The sequence below is a fragment of the Echiichthys vipera genome (assembly GCF_963691815.1).
Source record: "Echiichthys vipera genome assembly, chromosome: 22".
In the NCBI taxonomy this organism is placed as follows: Eukaryota; Metazoa; Chordata; class Actinopteri; order Perciformes; family Trachinidae; genus Echiichthys; species Echiichthys vipera.
This window is the reverse complement of record NC_139847.1, coordinates 15064132-15077019: the sequence shown is the minus strand read 5'-3', so window position 1 is coordinate 15077019 and position 12888 is coordinate 15064132. Positions and strand designations below refer to the sequence as shown.

Here is a 12888-nt window from a genome sequence, read left to right as displayed (position 1 = left end):
GTCCTCGAACAGTAGCTTTAAGTGCTTCCCACAGATTGCCGCTGCTGACTTCAGGGGTGTCATTAAACTCTATGTAAGAGCGGATTTGAGTCGCAACAAAATCTTTAAACTTACTATTCAACAACAAGTGTGAGCTGAACCTCCACGGTGAATGTGGAATTGTATCTTGTGGAAAACGTCAACTATGGTAGGAGAAGGTTGTTATTAATTAAGAAGAAATCAATTCGGGAGAATATGTGCTGTACATGGGAAAAATAGGAGAAAGCTTTCCCATGGGGGTTTCCAAACCACCAGGGATCAGATTTTCCCAACTGTGATGCGTATCATTTTACTGTTTGTGCTGATTTGGATAGTGTAACCTGTGTAGGAGAAGATCTGTCAAGAGTCACATCCTGCACCAGGTTGAAGTCTCCGCCTTTGATAATGTCATGACTATCAGCGTTTGGGATTTTGGAGAATAGCCTTGTAAAAAACTGTTCATCGTCCAAGGTGGGTGCATTAACCGAAACTGAGACGGAGATTTTTACATTTGTCACAATAAAATTAAAGTTGTTTTATAACTATGTGCACACAACAAATTCAAATTTAAATGATTAAACATGATTTTACATTATTATCAATTTAACACAGATGACACACAATTAAAAGATGTTGCAGATAAACCCCAGGTTAAAACTAGGTGCAGTACGAAGAAACGGGATCAGCCCCCAGTAGTGGAAACCGAGTAGGAAGGTTCTTTCAACAGGAACTGGCTGTTCATTGGAGGAACCGTGTTGGATACACCCATGAAACACCACTACACTTTGATATCAACTGTTGGTTATAGATAATTTCCAGGTAAAAGAAATGACTGTGTTCAATGTTCATCGTCTCAAGTCCAAACAGCAATTAGAGCTGTAGAAGGAGAAAAGACAGTCACACTTCATAAGTTTGTTCAACCTATGAAATGTGTCATCTAATCCAAATGTGAGCATCAGAGTTGAGCGAGTCCCTTTGTCCCTGTCATCTCTCTGAATTCTTGAATCATTCCTCCGACATTGTCATGTCAATCACTGCCTTTAACGATCCCCCAAGAAGAAAATACCAAATACCTTCTGTCACAATGATGCTCTGAACAGAGAGCTCCGGGCACTTTAAACCAGTTTGTGACTGTTCAGATGTCGGGCCTTAAAATTCCTGCAAAACCAGTTCCTCTCACAGAGAATCTGCCCTTTTCTCCCGAGGGTTTTCTGGTCTGCTTTAACAACAGTGCCAAAGCAGACGGTTGTTTGTAGAACACTTTAGAGTATTTTTTTTTTTACAATATAATATATATGTTACAATATAATACAAATAATGTGTCGCTGGACCAGTGGTCTAATAGAACAAAGATTCAAACACACACACACACACTGACACACACACACACACACACACACACACACACACACACACACACACACACACACACACACACACACACACACACACACACACACACACACAAACACATTTAGATTCTGTTACGTATGCATAGCTCAAATATTAGGGGGGATAATGCAAGTAAATTATGATTTTGTTTCCTTTGCTTTTTTATTTTCAGTTTTCCTTGCAATAACAGAAACAGTAATAGACTATAATCTATATTCCGATATGTATTACCAGGCTACACAAATAAATCCAATACATGAACAATATTGTTCTTTCTTTGCAATCCCTAAATAGGAAACCCAATAGAAATATCTCTTCTGTAGAGACAATATCATGCTGATAAATTAACTTCTCTGCTCCTTCTAACAAAACCTGTAATGCTAGCCAGCATCTCCTCTGATAAGGATCAATGGTGATGTGTTTGTGGAAATCCTACATGATGGACTGTTGGTGAGAATGAGTTTAGTAACAGTTTGTTGCTGTCACTGTTTTTCATTGCAAAGATCTTGATGTTTTTGTAGATGGTTGATTGGTTAAATTGCAACAGGACCCCTTATGCCCAAAGTACCCTAACATTCCATTTCTATAGACACAGCAATGGGACTTGAACTGTAGCGAAGTAGGCTACAGAAATCTTGTGATAAAAATAAAAATTACTGATCCTTAAAAAAACAAGTTCACAAAAAACTAAATTAAATGTGTGACTTCCACCCTACTGTAGATATACATAAGTACTGGAGCAGAAGCTAGAACCACATTTAAGGACGACTCCATGGAAGAAGTTGAATTGGTAACATGCATTGATGAGACATGAATGATACAGACAGAGAGAGAAGCTCTGAGTATCTGGAAAAGTATTATCCCCTGGCAGACTAGGCCTATAGCAGCATCATTAAGCAGAACAAAATCAGCTTAAAAACATTGCTAAGGGCTCGGAAGTCCTAGCTGTAAGCTTTATCAAAGAGGAAAGTTTTAAGTTTACTTTTAAATATGGGGACTGTGTCTGCCTCCCGAATAACACTTGGGAGTTGGTTCCACAGGAGAGGAGCTTGGTGCTTAAGGCTCTGCCTCCCATTCTACTTTTGGAGACTCTAGGAACGACAAGCAGCCCTGCATTCTCAGAGTGCAGTGAACTAGTCGGTAGCTCATACGGTACTATGAGCTCCTTAAAATACAACAAAGCCTGCCCAATAAGAGCTTTGTAGCTAAGGAGAAGGATTTTAAATTCTATTCTAGTGTCTAGTAAATTCTATTATACAGGTAGCCAGTGCAAAGAGGCTAATACAGAAGACATATGTTCTCTTCGATTTGTTTGTAAGGAGTTGCAGCAGTCCAGCCTAGAAGTAACAAATGCACGGACTACTTTATTGCATCTTTCTGAGACACAATGTTCCTAGTTTTCGCAATATTACGCAGGTGTATATGCATTCCTTATCGTAAATTTTATGTGAGAATCGAAGGAGATATCCTGATCAAAAATAACACCCAGATTCCTTACTGTGGTGCTGGAGAACAACACAACATCATCGCCTTTGGGGCCAAGTACAATGACTTCAGTTTTATCTGAGTTTAACTTCAGAAGATTGCAGGTCATCCAGATTTTTATTTCCTTTACGCACATTTGAAGTTCATCTAACTGATCGGTTTCTTCTGGTTTGATCGACAAATATAATTGTGTATCATCAGCATAACAATGAAAATGTATTGTGTGCTTCCTTATAATATATGCATATATAAGGTGAATAGAATCGGTCCAAGGACAGAACTGACTAACTTGAATGTGTGTGGAGGATTTGTCGTTAACATGTTCAAACTGAGCTCTATCTGATAAATACTCGACCAGAACCAGCTCCTCTCATAGTAAAGTCCATTCAAGTTGATTACAAATACAATCCAAAGGGAAGAAGGCCATTGAGGATTTAATCCGGCAAAACACGTAAACGTTGTGGTTTGTGGCAGTTTGGTGAAATATCTTTACCTCCAGTCCATCCATAGTCATTTGCTGCCCTTGAGCATTCTACTTCAAGTACGCCTTCTTTCGGTCAGAAGCTCTCCTAAGAAATATGAAGTCATACTTTTCCAAATGTTTGCTGCAGACACGTTAATCCCTCTGCCTAAGTGTCTCGATCAGCATCTCAATGTCCAGATTCAAAACAATAAGCCACAGGTTTATCAGAGCATGGTCATTGTACCGCAATGGCAGCCTATGAAAAGTTTCTGGGTTGTAAGCTCTCATTTTTATTTCGCAACCGGGAAAAAATACAAACACGAACCATTCTTTCTCTCTTCACTTCAAGTTGCGGGCTAGTCGTCTTTCCCTGTGCGTCTTCCAGTAAAAAACACCCCTTGACATGTTTCGGTGCTGCGCGGGAAAGCTGTGTGGGACTTTTCTAACCTTTTACCATCTACTATTAACTTATATTTCACCAAACTATCTAACCACAACGTTTACGTGTTTTGCTGGAATAAATCTTCAATGGGTTAATATGTTACAGTACAATCACATGGACGTCTAGCGTAGAAAGTTTTGCCTAAAGATGAGTAGTCCTGAAATAGGAATTCAAAAGTTATGAAATAAGGGTCTGATAAAATGGGATCCTGTAGAAAATAGATTAAGTCTTTAATTTCCACACCATAAGCCAAAGCAAGGTCGAGGGTGTTAAAACAGTGAATAGATTTATGTACACACATTAAAAAGTGCACAACCCTATAAGAGAAAATAAATTGAGGGGTTCCAGGTTCTTGCAATGTCTGGTTGCAGCTCCATAAAGTTTCAAAATGATGTATTTAGTGTAAACAACAGCAGAAAGGAGAGGGAAATCAAATTAAAATAAAAGAAATGAAATAAAAACAGTGGCCACAGAAAAATTGGAGAATTGCCATCTCTGCATATGATTCACTTGAAAAGATACTGAGAAAAGAGTGATACAGTGTGATATAGAGGAGTTTAAGTGTGTATCTATTTTTTTTATACAAATGTCAATTCTTTACTTCTAACCTGTGAAATTATAACAGGTGTGTGTATTGCAGGAGGCAAAAGTACATCACCGTGTAAGGCTACAACAGAAGTCTAATGTATTTGGGGTAATTGTATGAATCCATCAGACTTAACCTAACATTAATGTATTTATACGTAACAATGGCCGCAGCTTCAAGGAATTCAGAATTCACTTCAGAGAAGATTAACATTATTGATATCTACAGTAATTATAAATATTTGATTTTCATTGGACTCATTAATTTAGACTCATTCATAATAGAGTTCATTAAGGGTTTTTTTTATTTGGCAGTGTACCAAATTATGATTTCAAGTCATTAAAGCCTAAAAGTGAAACTGGACAGCCGGATATACAATGGGCTCCTAAAGTACATTACAGTACATTTTCTGTACTGTGAGCTAAGACCTGTGTCGCAAAAAGCACCACCTTGGGAATCGTTGAATGCAATGCGAAAATCTGGTGATGCATTTGTGGGACTGATTCATTTCAACCATCAAAAAATTTGTCCGGCATTCTGTAGCCAAAAAGCTTGAAGTCTTTCTCGTAGAGCTTGTACAGTTTCCTCCTGTCCTCTGGAGGCACTTTACGGAACCAGTCCAACAAAGAACCAGCGCTAGTCACGTTCTCATAGGCGGAAGGAAATTTAATGTCGTCCTCCAGCCCCAAAAGCTTCAGCAGGTGATCAGCATCCTCCTGAAGAGTCTCCTGGTGGCCAACAAAATCGTACCTGAGAGGCAAAAAAACCCATTTTATCGTTATATTGAATTCATTGGCAGTTTATAGCTGTTAAAGGAACAAATTTACTCATAAAGATCAGTTTACTCATCACAAGAAGTGATATTCATCCAGTTATCATTATCAATTATACCAGTTGCTATATTTGAAACCGTCTACCAGCAGTATATACTCGTTTGGCCAAAACATAGCATGGAAAAGTAAATTTTGAAGCACAACAAAACTACATATGAAAGTACATGCATGTTTGACAGTAGTATGTCGTACACAGCTGTCTTTTGTTGTCTAGTTGCAATATGGGAAGTCCAGTCTTTTTGGAGCTTGACCGATTTTAGGGACTAAAAGTCGGGATATGTCCATCTCAGCTGCAGGAATTATGAACTTTCTTTTTTAAAATGTCTCTCATTATTCTTTATGAAAACACATTATCTCACTGGAGTACACATTTAAACAGGAACAAGGAAAGTCACAAGAAGGAAAGAAAAACACCAAGGCTGAGCTAAATCATCTTTCATTTTAGTCAATTCAGGGAACAAAGTCTTGAAAGTCAGATTAATGATGAATTTAATTGGTTTCATCAAAAATCTCCTTACTGTATGAGGCAGGGGTGACACATGCGGTGCATCTGTCTCCAGTGTTCATCAAAGGGCTGATTCTCCTCTGTCCGTGGGTCCAGCAGGTACTGAATAAAGTTGTGAAATGAGGGGAGCACCCCCTTTGCAATCGCCTCACCCATTGTCTTCGGTGGATTAGGGTGGTTGCCATAACGGTAAAGAATGCCCCGACCAACTTTTTGATAAAAGGCTTCATTTTTCTTTAGTAACTTGTTTCGGAAGGCGGAGATGAGACGGATGAATGGGTTCCTGACAACGAGGAACTTGGTGTAGTGCTCCAGTTTTACCTGTAGTCAACAAATAAGTCTACATCAATGTTTTCGGTTCGTAACTTTAAGAACACCTGATGTTTATGTATGAACTGACCATCATCTCTTGTCTTGGGAAGCTCTTAAGGTAAGTGAGGTCCGTGTTGAACCGAATAGATTTAGACATGGGGTCCTTATATGGTTTCCCCTGGCCCAGGACAGAAAAAACCTTTTTCCAGTTGGTACAGCCCACCTGTATATAAGACCAAGAGCATGGGTCAGACTAGAACAGCAGTGTAAAAAAAAGGGATGTTCCTAAACAGTTGTGAAAGACAGTAACAGTTCACAGTGTGTACTGTAAGTGTGTCGTGTGTGTTCATGTCTACATCACCTTGGGGAGGTAGCAGTAGATGACGCGGTGCTCGTCATCCACGATGAGGTTTTTCAGCTCAGGGTATGTCAAGTCTTCGAAACTGTGCTTGCCCCCATTAAATGCCTCCTTGTCAGCATCACACGTTTCTCTTAGCAGCTGCTTTCTCCCTTCCCGTAGCTGATTGAACCTCTCTGCGGCTGTTAGAAGAATATGAGTATGTGTAGAAAATTATAACTCCCTAATACACTCATCAGGCCAAACACCAAATATTTGTATTTCTTAAAGCACCACACAGCTAAAGGAATGGTCTGTTAAATGTGAGCAAGATAACTGGAAAGTCAGGGCTGAGGTGGCAGCTCCACCATCTACTAATCCACATACTTACTTCCAATTCATTTTTACAGGCAGTGCAGCCAAAGTCCAAACAAACCAGGAGCCTCGTAACAAACAGGAAACTCAGCAGTGGGGTGTATTACAAAGCAGGCAGAACATACCTGGGCTTTCTTTGGATACCAAACTCACAAATGGCACCACAAAGTTCACTTACCAAACATTGTCCAGCCAGATTTTCCTATTTAGTTTCAATGTACGTCCCATTAAAAGGGCGTGTATTACGTAATTTTTACTCCATCATCATTATAGCAGATCATTATAACGAACTCCTATGAGCAGTTCAAGACTATGATAATAGCAAGGGACCTTTTTCTGATCGTATCAAAGTGTTTTTCATACCTAACAATAACCGTCACCTTTTGTTTGCTAAAATCTTTCACATAACGCTGTTTTTTTTGTGTCTGGTCCTGCTGTTTGTCAACGTGTTTATTCCGTACAAATTTATGTGCATAACTCTACGTAGGATTTATTACAAAGTTATCATGAGAACATGCTGGATAAAACAGGCCTGCTGTGGCTGTCTCCATCTTTGCAGCGCTGTGTAATGACACGAGAGACTGAGAATATCAATTAAGTCAAAAGTAGATTGCGCCATCCAATTAATTTCTCATCTCAACCAATTTGTATCATGTCACATTTTAATCAATTTTAACTGTGTCGTGATGCATTGTTACATCCCTAGCTCAGATTTCCGCATCAACCTGAATTTAGAGAGTGAAACTGGCACAGATGCAGGCTGCAATTAGCTGAAAGAGAGAGAAAGAACTGATAGCCACGGCGCGCTACTCGATTGCAAATATATCGATTTTGTGTGAATTAGACAAAAATAGTTTTTTTCGTAGTCTCTAAAATGATAAAATAGATAGCCTTTATATTAACAATAATCCCTCAAAGATCCACTTTCCCGTTTGGGCACCAGTAAACAATATCAACTTACCTGAATATAATTTTTACTTGCCCGGGGAAGCAGGCAAATGTTAGTGTCATTGCCTGACTGTCGTACCCGAATGCAGGCAGCAGAGGTTCGGATCATGTCTGTCCATCGTCTTGTCTTTTACCTAAATCTAGAATGCAGAATTTCAAGACTGATGCGCGACCTCGACGTTTTTTACACTTAAACTATGAAATATAAAATAATAAAAAATCCCTCCTTGACGGTTTCAGTGGGCTAAAAGCTTGGAAACATTTCAAACATATTGAGCAATGACTGGAGTTCAGCTACAACCATTGTTGATAGCATGGCACACCGTAATTTTGCTCAGAGTTTCACCGTAACCAACTTCATGCAAATATGAATCGCAGTGACACACCGCGCAACAATAAGTGCATGTCTTCTTTGTGTAGCATTGCCACCATAAGGTCCAACAAGGACGATCAAATAGCCAATATCCTCTGATGAGAACCTGCACCTCTCATGAAGGATATTTTCAGGCAATGCTTAGGAATTGGATCTTTCCCAAAAAACTCTTTGTCTCAGGAAAGACCTCTGCTCTGAGATCCACGGGAATTCCCCAAAAAAGTAAGACCATTGTCAAAGGAGGGGCTAGGAAGCTGCACTTAGCTTTAAGTAGCCAGTCTAACCCAAAGTCTTAGTCTTAGCTCTAAGTCTCAGCTGATAACCTCCTCCCGACCCGGTTTGGTTGGCAGCATGAGTTACCATGGTGATACAGCGACGCTAAAACAGACCGACTTTGTGTCACAGCTGACCCAGGCTTTGAGCACAACATACCTCGCTAACCCACTGATCAAGGTTTGTAGTAGGCCTACACCCCACAGGAACCTTACACACACTTACACACACACACACACACACACGTACCTTTTTCTTTCTCACACACACACACACACACACACACACTCATACACACACACACACACCACACACACACACACTCACACACACACACACACACACACACACACACACACACACACACACACACACACACACACACACACACACACACACACACTCACACACACACACACACACTCTCTCTCACACACACACACACACACACACACACACACACACACACACACACGTACCGTTTTCTTTCCATATGTCCCATATGTAAAAGGAAAATATGAAGAGAAAAATGCATCCCATTAGCCGGAATTTTCTGCGCACTGCCATGGCTGCTGGAGCTGTCATTGAACCAGAAACAATACAAATGTAATAAAAGTACAACAAAGATACAGAATTTTAAGAATTGTGTGATTACAGGTAAGTTGTTATCAGTTAGGTACTTTCCTGTTTGAATACTGGATAAATACTGTGTAAATACCAGTCAGAAAAGATACTCATACTGTACAGACTTTACTGAAAAACATATTGGACGATGTAAAAATATTCTGTACTAGTTTTTCACAACACTGAGTACAGTGAGTGTGATTCCAAAATCTACAATAAATGTCACAAGCATTATTTTGAATGATCTTCAAAGTAGGAAACAACAAGCATTATTTTGATGCTTCTGTGCAGTAGCAACCTACTGTAACTATCAGACATAATCACATCACTCAACTTGCTGCAGCGTTCTCTGATGATCTCTGTAAAGCAGAGAACAGAAGAAATGTAGGTTGAAGGAGAGTTATACTCACACACAATGTAGGTGCACAGAGCTGGTCAACCTGTCAGTGTGGATGAAGGTGCACAGAGCTGGTAAACCTGTAAGTGTGGATGTAGGTGCACAGAGCTTGTCAGCCTGTCAGTATGGATGTAGGTGCAGCCACGCCTCCTTGCTTATTACCTGCCACGACAACGATGCAGAAGCTGAGGAGAGGAGGAGGAGTTTGGAAGTATTTTGATGGGCGTTTACACGTCTGTCTGTCTGTCAAGTCGTTCACAAAACTTAATGTGTAGATGAGAAAGCTGTGTTCAGGGGTTGGTGTGGTCTGGTGTGGGGGGGGGGCATGGTTTTATTTTTTTTTCTTGTGTTTTTATTATTTTTTATAAACTTCCATGTACATGTACTCACTGATATTTTCCGAATTGACCTAAATTGGTATTGTAGACTAATGTGTCATTTTTTTAAATCTCTGTTGGTTTTGTGCCGTAGGATTCTTTTTATTGTAAAAAATGTGCTGTGGCTCAAAAAAGGTTAAAAAAAAAACTGGACAATGAAGATAGACTGGTTTTGTTTATTTTCTTTCTTTTTTTATACCAAAAGTATTTTTTATTCTAGTGTATAGTTCGTAGATGTCATTGTCACTGTCTATTGAGCAGTTTCACACTTTACACTTAGATAGATTTTATTTTTTAACTCAATTTTGGGTGGAGAGTTCATAATGTTTACAAATACTTCTTAGACCATATGAATAACATGTATGAATTTTAAAAATGGTTAGAAATTAGTATGTAGTAGTAACAGTAATGAAATGTTTAGAAAGAAGCAACAGAAGTCCAAAAAAAATATAAAAGAATACAAATGAAATATAGGTTAAAATATTGATGCTTCTATTTGAATATCAGTGTCTTCCACTCTTAGGACAGGCCGACATAATTGACCTCTGGGAATCACAGAAAACAACCTGTGACATGTGACGCTAAAGCCAGCAGATTGTTAGCTTAGCATAGCATAGTCTGTAAAGAGGATAAAAGCTATAACATATTCATTTGTGAGCTTTAGAGAAATTTACAGGTGGATTTAGTTACATTTGGTCAGAGCAGGCTAACTGTTAATAGCCTTTAGGCTAAACTGAGAGGCTGCTGGCTGTAGCTTCATATTTATCTCACAGGTTGGTACCAGGCTTCTCCATCTCATTCTTGGCCTAAAATGTAAAACTTTAGGAATCTTTAACAGTAATGGAAATATTCCTGTGTCATAGATTAAGCTGCAAGTGCATGTGCAAAAAAGATTCTTATGGTATAATCAATGCACCTCACTTCTTCACAGACAACTTCACACGCACTTGCAAGTGCAGAATTTACTTTCAGGTTTGCTGCATTTCTGGGGAGGTAAGAGACAAACACCACCATTTGTTTCAAATCTTTCTCACATCCAGATTTTGGTGTGACGCCAGGTTCAGAGTAACCTTTCAGGCTTTATTAAAAAAACAATGTGACAAAAAAAGATACATTATTCAAGTTCCACAATGTCAAAACGAGTTGATGGTGACTTTGTGTCTGGTAAGGTCCATTCAGTGTTGGCTGAAATGAATTTTCATCCTTTTGAAAATCATTTGCCTTCTGTCTCAGTAACTGTGAAGGTGAACAGTGACAGGCACAGTTACTTGCATCTGCTGTGCATCTTGAGCTTTGACCCAAATCTGCCTGGTGACCTTCAACCCTATTATCTTCTTGACCTCTGCTGCAGTGTGACAGGGACATCCCCGTCACAGTCACTGTAGCCCATCTGAGGGACTCTCTTTATGGATCTTTAGTCTCTGGCAGTGACATACTTCTGTTTCACAACCAGGACTGGTGCAGTCTGACTGGACTTTCTCAGCAGTCCTTTGGTGCCTTTGGACCTGTCAAGGTCTCGGATATGACTGATGTGTCAGAGAGATGAGTAGAAATAGAGAGAGGTGCTGAAAGCTTCTTCTGCAGCGTAAGCAGGAGAAAAGAATGAGTCTCAATGATGCCCTGAACAGAGAGCTCCAGGCACTTTAAACCAGTTTGTGACAGTTCAGATTTCGGGCCTTAAAATTCCTGCAAAACCAGTTCCTCTCAAAGAGAATCTGCCCTTTTTCTCCCGAGGGTTTTCTAGTCCACTTTACTGTAACAACAGTGCCAAAGCAGATGGTTGTTTGTAGAACACTTTAGAGTATTTTTTTATGTTTTCAACCTCAAAGGTTCAGATAAAGGTTAAATTACAAAAGCAAGTAACAATATTCATACACATAATATGTCGCTGGACCAGTGGTCTAATAGAACAAAGATTCAGACACACACACACACACACACACACACACACACACACACACACACACACACACACACACACACACACACACACACACACACACACACACACACACACACACACACACACACACACACACACACACACACACACACACACACACACACACTCTCTCTCACACACACACACACATGCAAATCCTTGGGTCAGATCACACTTACTCAATGAACAGAGGGTGAATAAAAGCCACAGCCAGATCATCAAATCATATCAGTTACCTTTGCTTATATAGCCTATATAGCTGTTGTTTTGCACTGCTACATCTTCAAATGTCCTGTGGGCCCAGATGTGCTGAAGTCATTCAAAACTGTTGCCTCTACACTTCCTATTCATTTTTTAATCTTATAGCCCGAAGAATGCAGTGTTTAAATCTTCTCTTCTGACATAATGGTTACTGTTCTCTAAATTTGCTTTGAAAAAATAACAGTTTTTCAGAAAGAATCAAGTATCATTTTTTGTCTGTAATATTGATCTCCATTGTATATAACGTCCTCTTCACCATTGACAACATGTCTGCCACTGACACAGACTTTTGCACAACTACCAGACATTTTAAGGTAGAGTGTTTTCTCTCAAGTTACTTGTACATGAGTTGATGTTGTGAATCAAAGGAGCCACCTTAAATGTCTGAATAGTAACAAACTCTTTGTTTCACAGTGACGTGCAGTCAGGGGAGGCAGGTGAGGCTGTGCCTCCACCGTCATCATAAGAGGAAAAAGAGACTAATTAATAAAATAACACGAGTATTAAATTAATTGAAAAATCGTTTTATTATTTATTACAAATTATTTTACATCATAAAAGCATAAGTCTTCTTTTCCATGGTGTTCAGTGATGTATTTTACGTATGTGTGTAATATTTACATCTTATTGATGTGACATAAATCCACAGGGAAAATGCTCGCCTTGAGGCAGGCAGTACCTCTGCCTCAATGAAGGCGGCGATAGTGAGCAGCCTGATAGCCCCCAGCCAGGTCACGGTGAACTCTGACCTGTGGGCAAAAAGTAAACACAGAAGTGTGCTGTGCGACGCTGTAGAGCTTAGCTTAGCTGTCATTTCTCGCCCTGAAAATGGAGGATTTGATTTCTAAACTAAGAAATTTTCCAAAGCTGGACTTTCAGTCAAAGCAAGAAGTCATTTACAAGTAAAGGTAAGATATTCTGCAATATACAGTGGCACTGGTGTTT

General features: G+C 39.5%; 1 protein-coding gene across 1 annotated transcript; it reads right to left on the bottom strand.

Annotated features, from left to right (window-relative positions):
* Positions 1–4895: 4895 nt before the first annotated feature.
* On the bottom strand, positions 4896–8432 carry LOC310963980 (carbohydrate sulfotransferase 12-like; the record flags this gene model as incomplete). The annotated part of the gene is made up of 5 exons (XM_083936937.1): positions 4896–5136; positions 5738–6045; positions 6125–6259; positions 6398–6576; positions 8354–8432. 5 exons carry the CDS (start codon positions 8430–8432, stop codon positions 4896–4898), a joined length of 942 nt encoding a protein of 313 aa, XP_083793063.1.
* Positions 8433–12888: the final 4456 nt, after the last annotated feature.